Raw genomic sequence first — 23,572 nt, forward strand, 5'->3', positions numbered from 1 at the left:
GCCCGGCGTTTCTGTCAGGGCAGGGTCTCTGGCCCTTCGAGCCCTAATGGCGCTTCGGCCACGGCTGTCTTGATCTCACCGCCGGCTCATGTTTACGTCGAACAGCAGCTGAAAAGACGTGTGTTCTTCCCGTGCACTGCGCTGAGGAGGAGCGGGAACGCGCAGAAGGTTTCGCGCCGGCGCGCTTTGGCAGGAAGTGGGTAATGGCCTTCGACTGCTTATGCACTTCAACGAGTTTGACATACCCCACTTGTTCAGCTCTGTCCACAGAAGACAGGAGGGATGATCCCGGGTTGTGCACCCGACTGGTGAGCTCCATGACTTTATCATCTCGTCGAGCACCTCGAAAAAAAGGGGCCGGGTCTCAGTGGGGTGTCCTTTCGGCCACGATCCAACTGGAGGTACCACTCGTCCAGACGGCTTCTGGCCGGCTCGGCAGGAGGCACCCACTCCAAACCGAGCTCATCCACTGCCTTGGACAGGATGCTTAGGAGCTCGACATCACTGTGATGGAGGTCCCCCACATCGCTGCCGTGGGGTGGTGTAATCCAGCGGGCTGTTGGGACCACTCCTCTCTCGCAGACGCTGCCACCGAAATGGCATCATCCTCCTCTTAAGTGCTCTCCATGGCACTGAAAGACATCACATCTTGAGTATCGGGGGAGGGGCGGAGATCAGCGGTCATGAAGCGCACTGGAAGGGGACCTGCAGCAGGGGGGTGAGGCGCGGGCTCGTCACCTGATCCTGACAAATCCGCATCAGAAACTCACAGCACTTTCCTCCTTGGCTCGAAAGAGGCTGCAGAGGAAGAGCGCGGCAGAGCTAGTTAGGCGAGTTCATCGCCTTGGACGATGGCCACATGGAGCCTGAGAGTCCGGAGACTCATCCCCGCAGTGGGGGCAGTCCGACCCCCCCAAGCGCCGCCTCTGCATGGGTGCGACCCAGGCAGAAGACGCACGATTCGATTGGCTCCGCACAGGAGAGGCAATCGCGAGTCATCCTTGTTTCTGAAGCTCACCGGAACACAGCACGGGAAGAGAAGGCGTGTCCGCTGCAGCGTGTAGATCACGGTGAGTAGTTCTTGATAGGCTTCTTACTTCTCGTAGAAGGTTGGCTGAAGGAAAAGATTCTGAATGCATGACGTACAAGCGCTGCCTTATATAGAGTGGGACTCCCGCTCATATTTTCGCGTGCTTGAACGCCATTGGCCAGTTTCACTGGTGTGATTCAATAAGGCTTCAGTAGTATTTGAGGAAAGGGTATTTCCCACAGCAATATAGAGTGACCGAATCGATAGGGCATCCCTATAACGCATGGAAACCAGTTGTATGTTACCTTTCTGTATGTGTAGCATATGGCAGAAGGTGAGGTACAGGACTTGGAAAGAACAGTGGAGAGTTGTCACGCTCTAAACGTGATGTATCCTTCTGCTATAGAGAAGAAAAAACAAAATCAAAGGTCTGTATATTGTCACATAGCATCTCCAGGGATTAAACTGAGATTTTAGTGGAGGGGGAACTTGTTAGCACTCATTTTTAATAAACCAAACAAAACTGTTTTTGCATACAAGCGGATTTATATCAGAAACAATGGTTGCATTTTATTTTGTGATTTAACTAAAGCATACATTATTTATCTTATTTATACAGTATATATAGGCCTAGCCCTACACCTTATTTGTTAACCGCTAGGTCAGTAACTAGAACAAAGTGCCCTAAACAAAGTAGTAAAACTACTTTAAAAATAGTGGAAACAGCATGATGATTATTTTTATACTGCTGAACTGCAAGTGGCTGACACCGCGCATTTAAGCCAAAAATGCTCTTACGTTATAAGGTGCATAGCGGGAGTTAGCGCCGTTCTCCCGGTCTCGCGCTACCGCGTGAACAGTGCCACACATGCGTCATCGCTACCAGGCTACAACTGGCTAAAGAGGGATGCATAAATGCTAAAGGTAACCAATTTAAAGCGTTTTTTTGACCTAGTTTCACTTTCTAAATCGAGACGGATTGAGTCTACTGGACTAGAACACACATTAATGTATTGACAAACAAACTGACAATATGTTTCCCCCTTTATATTTCATAATTTAACAAAACACACATAAATGTGTACAAATATATACTACACTTAGCGTTTTTGGAATTGGATCCCTTTTAAGATTAATACTGTCATTAACTCAACGGTACAGTTCAACAACAATAAAAAAAAGAACTAAAGCCCCGTTCACACAAAGAACGATATCGTGTTTATTCTAAGCGCACTCGCGTCTGCCGATTTAAATTCTCGAGCTCGTTGTAGCAGGATGGATTCTGATTGGCTGTCAATGTTTGTATTGTTCATCAGCTGGAAAAAAATCTTTCTGAAAGTGATTCTGTGCCTTTATCGTTATAGTTGTGGTGTGGACTCTGCTATTCTTTAATACTGAGAATGATTTTTAGAACTATATTGTTATCGTTATCTTTATAGATATCGTGCTTGGTATGAACGGGCCTTTACTGCATTTCCTCTGAGGAACACAAAAGATGATTTTGAAAAATGTCTGGTTCACGATGTTCTTCAAAAACATTGTGTGTGTGTGTGTGTTCAGTACAAGAAAGTAAGTCAACCATATTTGGAACAACAAGAGGGTAAGTGAATGATTACAGTATTTTCATTTTGAGTAGGCTATACTATCCTTTAAAGGTGCGCTCATTCATTATTTTAAATTTTCATTTGTAATTTCCCCTGTCTCCCTTGGATATTTGTTATTGGATATTTTCTCTTGTGGAATAAATTAATCAAGGAAGACTGTGAATATAGCCTTTCTACAATGGCTTCAGAAACAGAAAAAAAACAAAAACATTTTGATTGCATCTCGAAGGATTGGACATATAGTAAATCTTACCGGTGGATATATGGGTGGTTGGACCTGTTTGTCCAAAGAGCTGTTTGAGGAGGATTTTCCCATACTGCACTGGGAGGAGATGGCTGCAAGTGCCTCAGGGAGGTCATCTTCATCACTATGGTTACTATAGGACAAATAAAATATATCAAGAGAGGCCATATTGTTAAATCTATCACTATCGTCCGCCTATTGACTCACAAGCTAAACTGTCTGACGAGGCGTTTGCGCCGATCCACTCTGGGCTTCTCTATGTTCAGACTGCTTGAGCCTGAATCCTGTGAGGAGCTGGGATACCTGAGATAGAAGTCTGAAGTCAGTGAATATAACACATGGAGACAAAGACGCTTGATGCTTGAAAACCATTAGAGACATGTATCAACTTCCAGAGTTGGTAAGCGCTGTTCTCACCTGTCAGTTTGGTCTCCACTCGAAGAGTTCCCCTTCGAGGTTCCACTATCACTTTGGGTGGCGCGCTACAGTAGGAGAGAGCAGAGCACAAGCTATGCATCATCTCACTGCTGCTGTCACATGCCCTCATTCTGTAACCTCAGTATTTGTGCTTTATAAACTGTTATAATTATCCTGTGTATAGTTCTTCTATAGCATCACTGCAAAATAATCCCTTTGGAGCCTTTATTTTGGTTATGCCTGAGGTCAACCTGGTAGATCTTGTTCAACCTCAGGTTTGGTAGACCACCTTAGATTTGGTAAAGGAGACCTAATCAAGCTGGTTAAGCATTAAATTCGGTATTAAATGAAAATTTACCTACCTATCTCTATTTACCTATTTTATAAATGCATGTTATAGATATTATTGTGAACGATTCATCCATGTATGTTTCATTTAAAAAAATTAAAAAAACTCTTTAATAATTAATCAAAATGTCCTAACTTAATCTTCCAGTGAAAACAACTTCTCCAGTCATCTAGTCTTCTATTCGTACGCGCTGCCCCTTTCTTACAATTGACAAAGCTTGCATTCAGATCTGCCTCCATCCAGTTAATAGAATCAAGTACCTGCAGTACTTTTTTTTTTCTTTTCTTTAATTATTACAGTCGGAAATACATTATTTGTTAGAAAAGATGTTGCTACTTCCATTTCATCACAACTTTAAACTCTGAAATGACCTGTTTTTTCAGTCACTTTGGATGCAGATATATAAATAGATAAATTAACTTTGCATCAGCTTTTATGAACAGTGTCATGTTCATGTAGTCTGTCAGTGTGAGCAGTTACTTTAGAGATGTTGCTCTTCAGCTGTTCCTGTAAAACCGCAGGGGAGGAAGGAAGACTTTTCTCGGAAAGTGGTTTTTCTTCTGCCTGTAGTTACAGAGGGAATGGAATTCTTATTCATATGGCATAAAACAGCCATAAAAATATTTTCTGTTTGTTCCAGGTGGCTGTGATCTCCATAACTGACCATATCTATGTTGATGTGGAGAGCCGGCCAGGCTGCAGGTTCTGCTTCTAACTGGTTCTGTAGAGCTCGGTCCAACTCACCCGGGAGCCCAGGAGACACGACCCAAGCTTCTGATGTAAACAAACACATCAGCATACTTATTCTGAATTGTATTTCCAGTAGGGTTGTTCCGATTCCGATACTAGTAACGTTATCGGAAATTTCACGATACCACAAAAAATTCTGGCATCGGTATCGGCGAGTACTTGAACCCATGTACCGATCCGATACCATTTTCTTAAACAAGACCTATAGTTATGCGCGCTAGCTTTGCTTAACGCTGCAAATAGGAAATCAATTCTTCTTCGCTGCTCAGAATGCAAACACAGGAAGTTGTGCTGTGTTGCCACAAGCAACCACTATTTAGAGCAGCGAAGAAGTACAAACGTGCAAGCACATTGCCAGTAAATCACTTGCATATGCGACTAAATCTTCACCCTGGGCGACTATGTGATGTCTAATATTAGCCACTGGCTGATAAATAATCAGATTTTACTCGCCAGTATGTGAGTTGGAGGCTATGTATAAGTTTAGCGCAGATATATTGTCACTCGCCGAACACTCTGACTGAGCGCTTCAGAGTTTCTCTCTCCGTCAAGCGATCTATTTTTCAGATCATCTGAATGAATGCGCAGCGCACCTGTATTTGACGCACCGTAAGCTCTAGTGTGAAGTGCACGACTCGACGTCGCTTTGCTTTTTTTCTCACACGCAGAGAGAGAGAGAGTCTTTTACATGTAGCGCGTCAATTCTGCTTGGTATGTAAACGATATTCTTTGTTTTATTTTTCTGTCAAAATAACGGAGTTCCTTTGGAATTCTAACTGCCGGGTTCTCCGGTAGTAGGCGGAGCTAATGAGCAAACGACAATCTCATTGGCTGGCGCTCACCTATTATCGTCCCTGTTTTGATTTCAGCCAATCAGTTCGAGCCAATGCAGACAACGTGATTAATATTCAAGAATCCAGCAGCTCGTTAATCCTTAGTGCGTTTATATTGTTCTTACCAGATACCAGACTATCTATCTATGATCAATTCATACAGGGCTAGTAAGTATAGCTGTATAACCAGATACATAGTATCGGATCAGTACTCGGTATCGGCCGAAACCCTGAGCCTAGGTATCGGAATCGGTATCGGGAAGGGAAAAGGGTATCGGAACATCTCTAATTTCCAGAGTGCAGTCCAATAGACCTTAGTGAGGGTAGCAGCATATTCATTTTTGACAGGAACGAAAACAAGGCTGTGAGTGATAGAAGTACTTCACAAGTGTTCAATTGTTTAACAACATGCAATTGTTCAGCTCATTAAATGTCTTCTCAAAAACATTTCAGTAGACAAAAACAGTCTCGAAAGTTGTGGCTTTTGAAAGTTCATAAGAAAGATTACTATAACAATGAAGTTTTAAAAGTTGTTCTAATTCTATGAGAATATAACACAGAGGAAAGATATTGGAATCACTTTAGGAATGATTTTCCCAGCTGATAAATAATAAATACTTTGACAGCAAATAAGAATCTGTTGAGAAAGTGTTAAAACCCTATCACACCAAGAATGATAACTAGTCTGTAACTATATTAGCCTCAACACCAGTAGACCATAACCTTCTGTTTATTATAAGTGTATGCTTGTTAAATTCTGATTGGTTGTTAATGTTTTTTTTAGTTTATCATTTGGAAAAAACGTTCTGAAATTATTTCTGTGGTATGCTCCGTGTTGTTATCCTTATAGTTGTCCTGTGGACTTTCCTATTCTCCTAAAATTAGAACAAAAATTATAACTATATAATTGTTAGATATTTTGTCTATTTTTTAAATCTATAATGTCTTTAAAATGTAAGAAAATCGATATAATCTCTTGATTATTTTACATTTTGCAAAAATAACACCCATGTCAGACTCGGGACTCACTAGGTTTCGCAGTTGTGAGGCACAATGCTTCCTGTTTTTCGTATCCATGGCGATGATAGCAGCGATGGATCTTTCCAGAAAGAGGAGCTTCGTTCTCTTCCACACTAAACCTCCGGGTGTCTGCAGTGCTCAAAGGGAAACTATAAAACAATGCACAACAATGACAGAGTGTACAATGGTACATATGACAGCTCCACATTACTTTTGGTCTGTATGACGTAAAGATTCAGAGAACAAAAGAGGTTCTCAAGTTCATTCATACATGTCGACACACCCACCCACACATGCAACAGAATGGCATATGTCATCTTTATTGATCCTATACATTCACAACACAATTAGCACCAGCATAAGACCAATGCAAACTGGTACTTATATATTGTTTTATTTTCAAGTAGCATGTTATGAATAACCACGGTAAAATGACATGCAGAAACATGGACACACAGATTTCTAATATAATAACAGAGTGCTTATGACAGTAATTTCAGTGAATGGACCAAAAACAACAACAACTGCTTATGCAAATGGTGTTATTACACAGAAAATGGAACAGTGCAAATGTTAATACAAAAATGAGAAGCAAATGTCAAGGGTTTACATAATCAATAAAATTGAGTTGATTAGTGTAAACAACACATTTATTCAGGCAGGTCTCATTGCAGCAGTTCGTAATCATTAAAAGCCCCTGTCCCTTGCTGATTGAACAGATTTTAATGGCCAAACACAAATGTTTCTAACTTAACACTTCAGCAAATACGTAATGATCATTAGCACATACAGAACAGCTGTCACATGTACTTTCAAAATGAATTTTAAATTAAGTAAAGCAGGGTTTGTAAACGGTGAGGTGCTTGGCATATTATATAAGTGATTTGCACTTAAAAGTAAACTTTTAGACATAATATGCACAAATCTATGAACTAAAATGATAAAATAGGCTATAATCTAGAACAACTGTGCTCAGTCTGGCTTTTGGAGGTGTTTGCACACTTGTCCGTAATTCTTAACAACTTGGTGAGATGGATCTGATGTGCCAAGAGTAGCGTTGGAACTAAACTGAGCGACCTTGCTATAGAATATAAAACCACAACAGCAGCAGTTACATATCCTGACAACGTCTTTCAGGTAATTTGCTAGTTCTAAATTTGATCGTAAGTCATGCAAAACTCTAAAAGCTATAAACATGCAGATTGTCAGACGTCAAGGTCTGCATATGCTGAATATGTTTTTGTCATTTCAGGATGCATTCGGTCTGTTGAGATGTCACATGATGGATGATCACAAGCAACGGATGAGACTCCTGCAGGTGTGATGATGCAGATGGATGACACACTGTGATTGGATGCGAGTTTTCAGCAGTCTCTTTTACTAAGGCGAGTGGCTCATCCAAACATTCTTTCACATGCTCACAGCGCAGTCATAACTTTGTCTCTGTGCACGATTGACACACTCCTGCCACTGCGCTCAACCAAACTGCTCTCACCAAACCCACCACTGCTCGCAGGGGGTCTGTCCACATTGGAGGGTCTAAATCAGACACATATGCACATGCAGGTGAAACACAGATGAGATCAGCCCACATTTCGTGATTTTTTTTTTAACAGAAACTGGAAGATTGGCATAGGTTTTAGCTTTCAATTTTGGTAGATAAAAATGAATACCTGTGTGGTGGCGGAACGTGTCCCATTTCCATAGGCTGTACATATAGGGGAGGGGTTAGACTAGACGGATGTGATCTTTGCCAGGGTTCCTGTGCAATTGGAATGTTGTGCTTATACTGGAGGGAAGCAGAAAAAATATGATTCATATGAGTGAGGTCTCTTGCTAGTTACTTCAGCATTAAGAACTGAGTCAGCAAAATATCAGTCTAGGTTCTCATCATGCTTTGCTCATAAGAATTTTTTTCATAATGTTATTTGGAGATTAAAATGAGTCACAAGGCTCAGGTTTTCTACAGAACCCCTAAAGGGACATGATGATGGGAAAAAATTGTGATGGGAGGAAAAATGTTATTTAAACAGTGTTGTGAGCACTGAAATAACTTTTTCTTTCATCTCATATTAGTTTTCAAATTTTTTGCAAAGGGCCCCCAAATATGATGTTCACCTTGTGAAGGAGCCAAAAAAATCTCCCTAAAATATAACATTCCAGCACTTTTCACATGAAATATTTCACAATAAATACAGAAAATTTTGACTTACAATCAACATTTACTACTGTTACACTGTCTATAAAGTAAAACAATCCATTTCCAACCTGTCTTTTAAAAAACAGAATGAAACCGTAAAACATAAATTTATAAAAGCATATTCATTTAATATTTAGGCAGTCCTAAAACAATTTACAAAATAAAAATGGCCTTAGGACACCAGTCAAAAAAAAAATCCCTGATGTAGCTACTAAATCCTCAGATGTATTTCTTTCTAAAATAATCATATAATGAAGGATATTGAAAGAATACCGGTGTTAAGCTTGGCTCAGAGCTGGTCTGTGCACTATAGAATGGAGAGAATCTTTCATTACTCAATCACTCAATCACAACCAGTACAAACAGAATAATTTTCATTACACAAGCACAACAAAAATAATCTAATAAGCATTAAAAAGCATGTTTTTATATCTGAGTGCGCATAATTGTGTTTGTGTGGCTGTACCTTAGATGTGGATGTTTTGCTGGAGTTATGGCTGTGGAAGACAAAAGCAATCATATAAACATGACATATGTGATGTGGCACTTGTATTAAAGCAGCATTTGAAGGCTTTAGGGTCAGATGCGGGGCAGACACAGAGATTAAGCATGTCAGAAATGCATTAGGTTGATTATTGAAACGAGATATGGCATACGGCACACAGACCTACCCTTGACCATAGACTGAGCTCGTGATGGATATCTTTTACTTGGTCTTCTCTCAAAAGTGCTTGCTCTCCTGACTTTACCACTATGTGTGGCCTGATATTCAGTCCTTCCACTGTAAACAAAAAACAACATGACACTTAAAAAAGGTGACAGTGTAAATATGTTGCCAGAATAGGTGTACGTGTGTATGTACCTGAATCTGAACCGTGATCCGAGGCGTGTGAAGTCACTGCGGTTTCTGTTGTTGTGGGTTGGCTGTCTGAGCCGGAAGAAGGCGTGGCTCTCGACTGCACATTTCCATAAGTGCTTACACTCCCGAGAACTCGAAAGCTGAAACACAAACGTGTGCTCCTGCTCTCGGCCCTGCACCCACAAATATACAGGCGCTTAAGTTTTAGAGCACTTGAAAATATAGACAGAGCGCAGGGTTTTCCAAATTATTAATTCATTTTTATTTTAATATTACAATTATATTAAATTAATTATGAATTAATGATTTAAAGGGTTAGTTCACCCAAAAATGAAAATTAGCCCATGATTTAGGCCTACTCACCCTCAAGGCATCCTAGGTGTATATGACTTCTTTCAGACGATTCCAATCAGAGTAATTATGGAAGTTTATTTATTATGGCAGTGAGTGGGTGGTTTTGTTCAAAAGAAGTCCAATAAAGTGCATTCATCCATTATAAAAAGTGCCTCACATGGCTCCTGGGGGTGAATAAAGGCCTCCTTTAGCAAATTGATGCGGTTTTTTTTTGTAGAAAAATATCCATATTTAAAACGTTATAAACAGTTTTCTCTAGCTTGTGCTAACTCATACGCAGAAGCCGTTCCGTATGTGTAGCGCATGTGCCGGTGAGAATATGCTAGTCTTGCGAGAACCAATGTTTGTTTATAGGAGCAAAATGCAAGCAAAGTTTCCTTACTTTAGCAAAGGAAAACCAGTCTCCTCTTGGGCTTATATAGAAATCCTCCAACATTTTTCTTTACAAATCCTTGTTTTGTACTTCTAATTTATGACTGGTGTTGCACTTCCGCATTTCGTCACCTCTCACTGGCACATGCGCTACGCCGACATACTACATCATGGAATGGCTTCCGCATATGACAGTTAGCACAAGCTAGAGAAAACTGTTTATAACGTTTTTCTTTATTCTTTTTTATTATGGATGGATGCACTTTTTTGGACTTCTTTTGGACTGCTGAACAAAAATACCCACCTACTGCCATTATAAAGCTTGGAAGAGCAAGGATATTTTTAATATAGGTCTGACTGGATTCATCTGAAAGAAGAAAGTTATATACACCTAGGATGACGCGAGGGTGAGTAAATCATGGGCTAATTTTTATTTTTGGGTGAACTAACCCTTTAAAAATGATTTGTGAAAAAAATATGTAAAATATGAAGTCAGCATGAACGAAGCCAAAGTTCAGCTAAATACTTAATTGTTTCTCCCACATTAAAATGTATTAAGCAAAATTAAAATGTATTGTACAAGTATGACATCACAGCAATAGTAATTATTTCAACAGCTTATCAACCAAGGCTGAAGGCCCCTGGTATAGAGAAACGTCTACAGTGTGAGCACATACAGGTGAGTGCAATTTTGTGTATGTAAAACTTACCTTCTCATCATCCTCCACCACTTCTAATGTCAGTCGGTTCTTCCTGAAGTCAAGACGAGTTATTTTAGGCCTGAATGGAAATATATATATGTTAAGTATGTTGAAATGGAAAATATCAGCCATGACTGAAGAGTCAAAGCTCAACTACTGGTCAGTGTATCTGTGAATCTCACCAAAAAAAGAGACCAATTTTGCTGGATCCCTCAAAAACAAGGATTCCGGTTGGTGTGAGTCCCAGAGCATATTCTCCTCCATCCCGTCCCTGCACATCAGTATAGAGCATTTTTACACAGCAGTCTCACACTCTCTCTCAAGTATATTACACAGGTTTTTCTGAGCGGGTACAATAAATACACTACCGTTCAAAGGTTTGGGGTGGGTATGATTTTTTTAATGTTTCTGACAATGTTTTTTTGCTCATTTATTGTAGAAGACTGCATTTATTTGACAAAAAATACAGTAAAAAAATATATATTGTGAAATAATATTACAATTTGATACAACTGTATTCTATTTTAATATATTTTACAATATAATTATTAGAATTATCTATGTTAAAAACAGTTGTGCTGCTTAATATTTGTGTGAAAATCATGATACATTTTTGAAGGATTCTTTGATGAATAGAAAATTAAAAAGAACAGCATTTATTGGAAATAGAAATATTTTTAACATCAGCTGTCACTTTTGATCAATTTAATGCATCCATGCTGAATAAAAGTATTAAAGTACTTTCTTTGAATTTTTTTTCTTACCCAAAACATTTAAACAATAATGTACCTCCCGATATCACAAGTACTTTTAAGAGCTGATGCATTAAATTGATGGATGAATAAATGGATAATATTACTTTTGATAATGCTATTATAAAGATAAATTCAGCTGCTGTAGTGGTATATTACTGCTGTTGTGAAGGAACAAACACAGCTTTTTTATCATCAACATTTCAAGCACTTATTACATAAACATAACCAAACCAACCAACAGACAATGCCCATCTTTTACAATGCTAGTGAAAAAGAAAAGAGAGAAAGAAGAAAGAGAGAGAAAAACCCCACATCAACATACCAAAACTCAAACAAACAAAGAAACATCAATAAAATCCAGGTATGGAGTCAAACTTGCTTCTAAGAGACCGTGTGATATGCAATCTATGCACAATGCTGAGCTGAATAGCTTTGGCGCTATTGCAAATATAGATCTTATTTGCCTGACTCCAGACCTGTTCCCATTCCTCCTCTGTAATGGTCAATTGAAGCTCCCCCTCCCATAATCTTCTAAGGTACTGGGTGTTCACCACTTCATATGAGCAAAGGGCATTATAAAAGTATGTGATCTGCTTACACGATGGGGGATTCAGCAGAATCCTCTCTATAACTGACGGGGAGGAGTTAGTGACTTTTAAAAATCCCTAATTTGAAGAAATCTAAAGAAATTAGATCTGGGCAGCATATATTTTATAATCAAACCTTCAAAAGACATTACACAAGTCTGCATATCCCATACGTGTTCCAAGTTTTAAAACCGGAATCAGAAAGACTAGGCAAAAACTCTGGGTTATTGTAAATGGGGGTTAGTGAAGACGACAAGTCAGCCCTGCCCTCTATCTTACGTATAATAGACCAGGCCTTCCATGTATTACATACAAATCTGTTGTCACATAATGCCTTAATTACCTTGAAATTTCTAACAAATAACAGATTTTGTAGAGGGCAAGGTAACGGTGAAGCTTCTAAGTCAAGCCAAATAGATTTAGGGTCCTCTTTAAGCCATTTGGCTATGAATTTGAGCTGACAGGCCAATTGGTATTTTTTTACTTTTGGCAGGTTCGAAGCCCCCCAAAGAACCGGAAAGCTGTAATTTTGAAAATTTTTGTCTTGGCTTCCCGCTTATTCCATATAAATGAACTAAGCCTTCCATTTAATTCCTTTATTCTTTTATTTGGCAATAAGTTTGGTATCATCTGTAGTGGATAAAGAAGCCTGGGCAATGGGCATTAACTACAGCAATCCTTCCAAGCCAGGAAAGAAGAAGATCTGACCATCTAATTAAATCGTTACGCAAATGCAGCTTTTAAGAAGGTGTAATACTGATATAGAATGATGTAATGGAGGTATTATGGGGTCTAATATTGTCTTTGTAAAGTACAGTATTATTATAGAGCGCTTATTGTAAAGGTACAACAGGGTGAAGATAAAAAATAAATGAAACCAAGAATTTGAATACACTCTTAGAACTGCAATCCTTAAGTAAAGGGAGTGATCTCACCTTCACAAAGTGCATGTCTACTCCATACATCTCCAGCCACTTGCACTTATTCAGGAAATTCAGTTCAGCTTGAGAAGGACTCATTCCCCTGTAGAGAGACGTATTGGTGAACATTCAAACTCATGAGCCGTAATGAACACCATAACTCATCATTCAACTCTTTGTCCAGTGCCCTGTCATTTCACGGCTAGACTACAGCAACTCCCTCTTGCACAGCCTGACAGCATTTGCCATATGTCCCATCAAGCACATCCAAAGTTTTGCTGTACTTGTTATTAACCTCCGGAAATCTTCTCACATTATACCTCTGCTCTATGCTCAAATCGCTACATTGGCTGACAGAATCTGCAAGAATTCAATTCAAGCCATTATTTTTGTCTCGCACTGAATATTTTCAACCCCCATGTTTATAAAGTTTCAAAATTTCTCATTTCCAAGATTAACAAACAATCCAGACCCATTTAAACAAATGCAACAGCTCATCTGTAGGGAATGATCAGCAGCTAAGCACGTACTTGTACAGTAGCACGCTGACTTTGATGATTGCTCTTAAAACAGGGTCAAATGCAGAGCTGAGGATTTAATTAAAACCACAGGGAGACTGAGTTTTCAGTTCATGTTAAAGGCATGTAAACTGTTCAAATGTGATTATCACTAGCAAATGAAAGTGTCCAAATCTAATTAAGTGAGACCAAATCTGACACTTTCATTCAAAATGCACACAAGCACAATCTTACACTGTGTTGTAATCAGGTGCAATGTGACGAAGCATCAAGCAATAAATCTATGTTAATCTTACTTTCTGTCCCAACCAGACTGTGAAACTACATTTTGTTGGTCGCTTGCTCAGTGATTCAATGGTTTTATATGAAACATCAAATGTGTTATAAATGGTTATGATTAGTCAAGCTGCATAGCACTTAAGCTTTCAGTCAACTTGTATGTCAGGACATACAGTACTGTTAGCTGCCAAACTGTATAGTAAAAAAAAAAAAAATACAGGTTCTTTATTGGCATAAAGAATGCTTCCATAAAGAACTTTATCATCAGTGGAAACTTTTCATTACACAAAAGGTTCTATATAATGGAAAGTTTTCTTCAGATTTTTAAAATATTCTTCAAAAATTGTTCACGGTTCTTTAGGGAACCCAAAATTGCATTACTAAGAGTGTAGGGTGGGGTTAAAAAATACTGACTCAGGTGGGGTTACCTGCACTCAGCCCATTTGCGTAAGATGTCTGTCTCCATTATCTCTGTCTGTTTGGGTGAAAAGCGAAACTCTGATACCAACGCTATAGAGTGTTCTAATGGATCACAATCCCCAAGTTCACCTATTAACACATGAAATAGAAAGAAATGGAAATTAAAAGGCAAAAATCTGCTGTAAATATGCAAATATATGAAAAAAAAAGTCCAAACTGCCCATAAAACACACAGAACTCACTTTGTAAGCAATAAGCCCCGAGCTCCACAGCCACATCATATGGACATTTTAACCTGCTCAGGGAAGAAGGAGAGACTTAATGACCCTTAAATCAGCCAGTAAGTGTGTTTGCTGCATACAAAAGGCAACTTTCACAGCATTCAACAGACATGGTTTTCAAACAATGGTCAAAATCCACTTCCGTAAAACGTGAGATGACGAGACCCCATGTTTATGTAAGAAAGTGTGTGCCCCCTGTGTGGGAAAGTGTGTCGGAGCGTATCTGTGCTCTTAAATTAGAAGCTGTGTGTTGGTTCTCATTGGAGTTTCTTTTATTAAAAAGGAGCAGAGCAGCACCCAGGAGACCAGACCCAGATTATACACACTGAAACAGAGCTTTTATTGGACCCCGGTAGAAACCCTGCCTTGGTGTGTGTGCATGTAACAGAGGGAGGGTCAGAGGTGTGACACAGGGCAAAACGGAGGATATGAAAGGCTCTCTCTTTTTCCACTGCGAGTGCATGTTTGTGTGTGTCTGGCTGTGAGGTAAGCGTAATTTCTTACTTGCCAGACAGTATGTCTTGCCTAAGCTGCAGTACGAAAAGATACCTGCAAAAATGGGTACATAAACATAAATATGTTAAATATTATAGTGCAAATATTTTACCATACATATTTAGTAGGATGAACTAATAAAATCTGGCCAACATTATAATATACAATAAGACAAAATAGATATTTATTTTGAGATTTGCTAAGTTTATAGTATTATTAAATTAGAGTGTTTTTAAAGATTAACACCGAGTAAGCATTTAATGACAGCTGATATATCATGCATCTCTAATACATTTAAAAAAATAATTCACCCATGTTCTGAAGCTATTTGATATTTTAACTCTACGTCACTTCAGAAGGCAATATAGCGCATGAACCCTATGGACAACATTTATTATATTTTTTTTTATAGCGCCTTGTCATTTTGGAGCTTGATAGCAGCAGTTTTCATTCATTACATTACGTGGAGATGAAAGGATATTGTGGAGACCTGGATATTGTTTAAAAACATACAAACAAACATCTTTTGTGTTTCATGTAAGAAAATAAGTCAGAACAAATTGGTGGTGATTAATGATGACAATTTTCGTTTTTGGGTGAACTATCCATTTAAAAATCTCATTTTGATGAATTAAAGAGCTTTACAAGACAGTTAGGCATATATGACTACTGTTGTTTACCTGGTGAACTCTTCATGAAGGTTATTGGGCTCTGAAGAATAGAATTTAACCCTGAAAAACAATCTGTATGGAAGTCCATCTACAACAAAGAGATTTTATGAGTAAGAGCAAGAGTACACCGGAAATAAAACAGACACCCAATGTCAATGACTTCGAAATTTGTACATAAACTTTAAAGGAAAAAAAGACAAGAAGCTCTCCTTGAAGGTTATGAAAGATTGTTGTCATAGAGACAGGCATAAGTCAGCTAATGTTGATTCAGTGTGACTCAACGGCTTTTAAAAGTGTTGTAAAACATACACCATTCTGAAGGGAAGCACTGCAGTTATGCTATAATATAGAAAAAATGCCAGAGATACTGAATCAATAGCCTTATTTCACTGACAACAGTCTTTTTTTGAATTGCACACAAGTTGCATGGCCTGAAATATTTTAAATCAGTGCAGAAATCAAATTATATTGATGCTATTTCCATCTCCCACTTTCTCCAGCTAACAACTGCGTGGGGTATGTCTTGCACAGCATACATTGGAATTGGCTCTAGTCACACCCATAGTATACACTCATAGACGCTTGTCACTAGTCACTAAGGCAACAGTAGATTATGAGCCCAAGGTCATCAGCCATCTGTGACCAGCCGACTAAACAACTCCACAATAACTACTTGTGTACGTGTGTGTGTGACTACTCACGTCTAATCTGCTTTTTTATGGGCTTGGCTGCATCCAACCATTGCTGAAAACATAAGGAAATGTGAAGAACAAGAGAGCAGAAAACAGCATGGGAGGATTGGGGGAGACAGTGGGAGGGAGGGAGAGGGAACAAGACAAAGAGTTTGTTATTAGTCTGAGTGCTGAGAAAAAGAAAATCCTGTTGTTCTGATTGATGTTGAGTGGCTATTTCACACTGACACTCTCCATTTCTCATTTCTGGTCTAAGAGCTGCAGCTTATAGAAAAACAGGTCACTGCCACACACAAGCATATGAACGCTCATTAAGTGCCACTCACCGCAACCTGCTCTGGGTCCATGAACTGCAGACCGAAGTAATCAGCCTCCATCAGATCCAAATGATACATAATCTGATCAAACAGATCCTGTCCCTTGGAGTGTTTCTGAAACACACATTTAAAGCACAGATAAATCACTACTGTGGAAAGCTCGGGGCTTCACACTGATCTTGTGACAGTTTAAGGGGACACCTGTGGAGCACGTTGTCGGCAGGAAGTTACTCCAGTGTGCCTGCAGGGCTTGATGGCCTTGATTAAGCACAGCGATGTACATGCTACATTGATTTTCATATGCACTCACTACAGCTGAGTGATATAGCTTAAAATGTCTCAGAATTCATTTCATTTTATTTAAGCCTTTTGATGGTTTTATTTCAATCAGAAGAACCATAATATTTAAAATGTTTAATCAAGTTACATACAATAAAAATATAGTTAAAGGGTTCCTCCACCCCAAAATAATCACTCATTAATCACTTACCCCCATGTCATGACGGAAATGTTACGCCCCTTACCGTATTGTGATGGCTTGTCCCGGCGCGACGAGACAAAAACAATAAAACCCATTATAAATGAGGCATTTGTTGCATCTATTGGGGATATAATTACTGATTATAATGACTTATACTGTCTTTTGCATCGCGTTGCATCGCGCCGCGTAAACATTACCATGTCTGCATTTGTGATCGGAGAAATGACAAACAACAAGTGCTGCTCTACACTGCGTTTCAATCGTCAGTGGCAAATTCTTTAAATATGAAAACATACTTACAGGATGTGAGTCATAAACACCAGACTAGACTGTCCTTGCAAAGTTGGAATTGCCCCACTTTATAGAAACAGTCTTTGAGCATAGCTGGCAGGCTACTCTTCCAGGTTCAGGAAATAGTCCTCAGTAAAATGCGCTGCACACACTCTAATATTTGGGTTGAACTCTTCTGGAACAGTGTTGTAAATACAACTTAAATCACTGATTTCTAGTTGTGTCTTCTTGTGGAAGCCCAAACAAAGTAGTTTCACTTTTACAACGAAACACAGCGTCTCAAGTACATGATGCCAGCGGCAGCAACAATACTACAGCGAGAATAAAAATCATGCCCTCTTTCTTTGCGTAAACATTTGGGCAGTGTTATGCAAATCTTCCCACACAATGACGTAGACATGTGGGGGTGTGTTTACATGAGCCGTTTTAGGAGGGCATGGACGAGTCTTAACTTTTATAAAGAATATCTCTTTGGGTTTGAGACTTTAGTCTTTGCACGGACAGCTTGTAACACTCCAAAGAGAAAGGAAAACTTGAAATCGCATCATATGACCCCTTTAAGATATTTTGGGTGAAAACTGGGAGGTACGCCAATAATGTACGCTCTTCTATGTCAGCCGCGCCACAAGGATACGCTGTTTTCGTTCAAATCAAAGCGAAAATACACGTAGACGACGTATCCGTGTGGCGCGGCTGACACAGAAGAGTGTACGCTATTTGTGTCCAGCGGATATTCTCTACGCTGACGGGAGGAAACAAATTGTTGAATAAAGTTGTTATTTTTGTTTTCTTTGCGTACAAAAAGTATTCTCGTCGCTTCATAAAGTTCAGGTTGAACCACTGATGGCAGATGGACTATTTTGACGATGTTTTTGATACTTTTCTGGGCCTTGACAGTGGAATTTACTTAGCAGTCAATGGGATAGTCACAAACCTCCCACTTTTCATCCCAAATACCTTAAATTGTGTTCAGAAGACGAACAAAGCTTTTATGGGTTTGGAACAACATGGGGGTAAGTGATTAATGACAAAATTTTCATTTTGGGGTGGAGTAACCCTTTAAGAATAAAGAGATAAAATAAATACAATTTCAAATTTTTCATTTTAAATTAGGTGTACTATATATACACATACATATACATACGGTTGTGCTCAAAATTATTCATACCCTTGGTAAATCTGATCAGAGGAGGCTATGAAAATAAGTCTGCATTGTTTATCCATTTGATCTTTCATTTAAATTTTTTTTAAAAACCTTTAATTGAAGTAAAAAAATAAAATAAAAAAGTGAAAGTGGGGGCGAATCACATTAGGAAATAAATATTTTTCTCTAGTACACAATGGCCTAATGTACAGTGAGGAGGAGAGTTTGAGTGGCCAAAGACTCTCCAAGGATCACAGCTGGAGAATTTCAGAGATCAGTTGAATCTTGGGGTCAGAAAGCCTAAAACAAACAAACAAACAAACAGCCCCTACATCACCACATGGGTGATCCTCTTCTAGGGCTGCACGATATATCGCATGTGATATTTAATGCGCATCTTCTCAGTAAAGCTGGTTCTGTAATCAGCAGTAAATTCCATCACGTGCGTGATTTCACATGGAGCAGCATTTACTACACAGAGCCGTTGTTAACTGACAAGCTGCGCAAATCCACGTTCATTATCAATGTGGATTTGCGCAGCTTGTCAGAAATCACGCACGTGATGGAAATTACTGCTGATTACAGAACCAGCTTTACTGACAAGATGCGCATTAAATATCGCATACGATATACCGTGCAGCCCTATTCTCTTCGCTCATCCAAAAACAAACTCCAGAATATTCAGTTGTCAGACACAACTGGAACTTCAAATAGCACTGGCTTCTATGGTCAGATGAAACAAAAAAATAAATTAAAAAAAAAGAGCTTTTTAGCAGCAAACACTCAAGATGGGTTTGGTGCACACAGAGATATTAAAAAAAAAAAAAAAAGAAGAAAAAAAAAAAAAAAGTACTCCATGTGTACAATATACTGCTGTATCTTTAATGTTGTGGGCCTATTTTTCTGCTGGAGGTCCTGGACATCTTGTTTAGATACATGGCATCATGGATTCAATTAAATACCAACATATAAACTGACTATCCATGCTAGAAATCGTATAATGGGCCGTGGTTGGATCTTCCAACAGGACAATGATCCACAAACAAACATCAAAACCAAAACAAAAATGAGTCACTGAGAACAAAACCAAGCTTCTGCCATGGCCACCCCAGTCATAGAAAATGAGTGGAGTGAACTGAAAAGAAGAAGCACCAACATGGAGCTGGGAATCTAAAGGGTCTGGAGTGATTCTGGATGAAGGAATGCTCTCTGATCTCTTGTCAGATGTTCTCCAAACTTATCAGGCATTATAGGTGAAGATTCAGAGCTGTTATCTTGGCAAATGGAGGTTGCAAAAAGTATGGAATAAAAGGGTATGATTAATTGTGGCCAATGTGTATTAGAGAAAAACATTTATTTCATAATGATATTTCTCTCCCATTTTAAATTCTTATTCTCTAATGAAAGGTTAGATTTTTGTAAATTTTTTAAATAAAAGATCAAAAGGATTAATGATACAGATTTATTTTCACAGCCGCCTTTTATCATATTTATCATGGGTATGAATAATTTTGAGCACAACTGTATACTGACACTCTCCACATATATATGTATATGTGTGTGTGTGTGTGTGTGTGTGTGTGTGTTACATTATAATTACCAAAATAACAATAACAGAGTCAGTAAGATTTGGAAAGAAATTAATATTTATATTTAGCAAGAGTGCATTACATTTATACAAAAGTGATAGTAAAAAAAAAAAAACGTTTTAAGTAAATGCTATATAACTTTGTTCAAAAGAATCAAGAAATAAAAATGTAAAATATTAAGCAGCAAACCCGTTTTCTACACTGATAATAATAAATGTTGTTTTTGAGCACCATCAGTTATAATATTTCGCAGTATTACTATTTATACTTTACTGTACTTTATTTAGCTGAATAAAATGTGCATCAGAATTGTTGTAATATTCATGGTTAATTTTAAATTGCCAGCAAAAAAAAAGTCCAAATGTATTGCCAGTATTCCATATTTTGTCCAAAACCTAGTCTTATTACAAAGCCATTTGATGTATAATAACAATCCCAGAGCACCTTCAAAGGCCAAAGAGATCAAAAGTCGGTATTTTCTATTTCATGCAGGGTCTAGATGAGGGGGACCACAAAAGGAAACACAAAGGAAAAACTATTCTGGAGGTAATCTCTGCTTTGTGATGGTCAGTTTATTTTCAAGGCCGGCATTCCACTGAGATCATAAACTCTCAGCGAATGCAGAGAATTCGGAATTTAGCTATTGATTTGTTCCATTTTACGGAGCTTGATTGATTTCTTTTGTTGGTTGGAGGATGTTGTGAGGCGAAGGACTGAGCACATGATCAGAATAGGTCATGGAAATGGCAGGAGGCCCCTGTTAAGATGAGCATGAGGAGAAGTATTCCCTGAATGGGATTCAGCCAATCAGAGTGCTCGGTATCCTGAATCAGCTAAAAGAAATTAGTCAATTAAATGCAACATTATTTTGGAGTTCCCCAAGGACAATGTTAAATATGCTGCTAATGTAAGTGGCCTACAATTTTCTAAGGCTTTTTTTTCAGTTGCATTACCATTCAAAATTTGGGGGCCTGTAAGATTTTTTTTTTTTCTCCAAAGAAATTCATATTTATTTTCACAATGTTGTAAATTGATCAAAAGTGAGAGTAAAGGCATTACTATTGTTACAAAAGCTTTCTATTTCAAATAACTTGTTCTTTTGAACTTTCTATTTCTCAAAGAAATGTCACAGTTTCCACAAAAATATTAAGCAGCACGACTGTTTACAACAGAGATAATATTAGGAAATGTTTCTTCAGCTCCAACTCAGCATGGATTGATTTCTGAAGGATCATGTGACACTGAAGGCTGGAGTAATGGCTGCCGAAAATACAGCTTTGCCATCACAGGAATAAACGACATTTTAAAACATTAAATAAAAAACTTAATATAACAATATCACTGTTTTTACCAGCCTTAGTGAGCATAAGAGACTTCTTTCAAAAACATTAAATCTTACGGACTTCAAACTTTTGAACAGTAGTGTACATTTAACCTATATTAGTTTTAATAACTTTAAGACATGTTTTGAGTTGATTTTGTCATTTAATGAAGTGACAAGTGTGGCTTAAGTGTCCAAATACTTCTTTGGAGCCACTGAATGAGCTTGATACTGTATGCTGTAAAACCAATTCCAGCTGCCTTGCCTGAACATACTGAATAGTACAATACAATGATACAATGACCTGAAGGATTTATACACAATGTACTTATTGTCTTTCAATTGAAAGTACTAGTCTATTGTGCTAACATTTAGTCGTGATAAAGACTTCACATTTTGACATTTATAAGAGTACCACAAGGCACACAGGCTTAATATAAAAGACAGATGAAAACACACACTCATACTGTATATAAGTTGCACACAAACCAAGGCCGGAACAAAAATAGCTTGAAGTGTCAGAGGAGAGTGGCTGGATTTGGGACACACCCTGAGGGGGGGTGGTGGCTATTATTCTCTTTGATACTTGCTGCTGTTCAGGTTGACCTACAACCCTTAACACACATAAATCGACATAAATTTCAGAGCTATTCTCTGCCAATATCTGCAAATGAACACAAAATAGTCCTGCATTAAAAATAGGAAACTGAACTGATCAACTTTTGAAACTTAAGCTGATTATTGGGTTAGATGGTTGGAACTCGGATAACACTGGTAATAGTCAAATCAAAAGAATGTATGATTTGTTAGGCTGAAGTACTGACACACGAAAGGTCTTTTTATAAATTCTTTGACATGTTCAGACTTGTATGGCATAATATTGCCTGACTATGACAGCCATGTTCATAAACCAACAATCAGCAAAACTGTCTTTGAAATATAAAACAATAATATTGTGAAGTGCGCCACAAGCTTCAGGTGTTTACAGGGTTTATATTGAAAGAAGGAAATATTCACCATTAAATGTAATTGTGTAATCATTCTAGTCCTCTAATTTGATTGGCCCAGAGGTGTTTCAAGAGTGCTGATATTCTTTGACGCACTTTGTATCATTCATTAGTCTATGTTCTGGCATTCTAGACCAGAGTGGTGTGGAAGCATATTTTGCATGAAGAGCAGGTTTTTGACAGAAGGAGCGTCTTTGTTTTCTTTCACTTCATGATCGCTCGAAGCGGGTTTCTCTCACCAACAAGGAAATAAAAAAACTAGTGAGGTGGGGGTTGGGGGGCTAAAGCCGAATGATTACAGAACACTTTGATTGGGGGACAGTAAAGCCAGAAATGTATTTTGTGCAAGTAAACAAACACAGAGGCGTGAACTTTTATGTTAGCCGGGTGGTAATGTTTGGATTACCTTCATACTATATAGAATGTACATTTTTAACAGTCACAAAGTACGTACTTAAATTCAAGGGAGTATGTGATTGTGATTTTAGAAGCAGCCATTGTTTTTGGTCGAACACTCTGTCATACACTGTTTGATCATGCGATCCCATCGGTTTAAAGAACTTTTAATGTGTACTCACTTAAGCACTCGATTACAATTATGAGGAGCATTGATGTCGGTTTTAGTTAAAATAAACTAATAGCTTACCATACAAATTCCAACGTAACCTGATAGCTTATACACTATGCACTTACATTAATAAAAGCATGTTAAATGTCTAAAAATAATTCAGTTCTTAAAAAGATGATGTGATAATGTTCAGTTATTTGTTAATTATTCTTATTATTTATTAACAGTTTATCAAGTGAAGGAAAGTACATTGTCCAGTTTATTTTATTAATCACTTTTGATTTTGTTTCTTTGTACTTAAGAGACAAATTCTAGGAAAGATTTGAATTCTTAAGACAGCCTTTCTCTCTGTTGCTTGGTGACAGGTAGAGCTTAATGTTTTGGGTTCTTTGGAAATGTTTTCATTGGCTGAGAAGAAACATACGTTTTGGACAAAATTGACAGATTGTAAATTAATGGATTACTTGGATATAACTCAAATTTACACTCCAAGTAGAAGGTAT

At 38.2% G+C, this 23,572-nt stretch overlaps 1 protein-coding gene across 1 annotated transcript in view; it reads right to left on the minus strand.

The window, feature by feature from the left end:
* The window catches only part of epb41l4b (erythrocyte membrane protein band 4.1 like 4B), a 29,491-nt gene that overhangs the window by 4,615 nt on the left and 1,304 nt on the right, over nucleotides 1-23,572 (minus strand). Inside the window, exons 2-22 of the mRNA XM_058746495.1 lie at nucleotides 16,678-16,782; nucleotides 16,361-16,403; nucleotides 15,669-15,747; nucleotides 14,998-15,042; nucleotides 14,455-14,507; nucleotides 14,221-14,341; nucleotides 13,011-13,098; nucleotides 10,916-11,004; nucleotides 10,743-10,812; nucleotides 9,310-9,479; nucleotides 9,119-9,228; nucleotides 8,914-8,944; nucleotides 8,721-8,754; nucleotides 7,921-8,036; nucleotides 6,257-6,396; nucleotides 4,309-4,418; nucleotides 4,125-4,208; nucleotides 3,296-3,360; nucleotides 3,086-3,181; nucleotides 2,888-3,011; nucleotides 1,336-1,430 (exon numbers count right to left, since the gene is read on the minus strand). Coding sequence (XP_058602478.1) covers nucleotides 1,336-1,430; nucleotides 2,888-3,011; nucleotides 3,086-3,181; nucleotides 3,296-3,360; nucleotides 4,125-4,208; nucleotides 4,309-4,418; nucleotides 6,257-6,396; nucleotides 7,921-8,036; nucleotides 8,721-8,754; nucleotides 8,914-8,944; nucleotides 9,119-9,228; nucleotides 9,310-9,479; nucleotides 10,743-10,812; nucleotides 10,916-11,004; nucleotides 13,011-13,098; nucleotides 14,221-14,341; nucleotides 14,455-14,507; nucleotides 14,998-15,042; nucleotides 15,669-15,747; nucleotides 16,361-16,403; nucleotides 16,678-16,782 — 1,868 coding nt within the window. The remainder of the gene's footprint in view (nucleotides 1-1,335; nucleotides 1,431-2,887; nucleotides 3,012-3,085; nucleotides 3,182-3,295; nucleotides 3,361-4,124; nucleotides 4,209-4,308; nucleotides 4,419-6,256; nucleotides 6,397-7,920; nucleotides 8,037-8,720; nucleotides 8,755-8,913; nucleotides 8,945-9,118; nucleotides 9,229-9,309; nucleotides 9,480-10,742; nucleotides 10,813-10,915; nucleotides 11,005-13,010; nucleotides 13,099-14,220; nucleotides 14,342-14,454; nucleotides 14,508-14,997; nucleotides 15,043-15,668; nucleotides 15,748-16,360; nucleotides 16,404-16,677; nucleotides 16,783-23,572) is intronic.

This window comes from Onychostoma macrolepis, chromosome 16, assembly GCF_012432095.1.
Source record: "Onychostoma macrolepis isolate SWU-2019 chromosome 16, ASM1243209v1, whole genome shotgun sequence".
Lineage (NCBI taxonomy): Eukaryota > Metazoa > Chordata > Actinopteri > Cypriniformes > Cyprinidae > Onychostoma > Onychostoma macrolepis.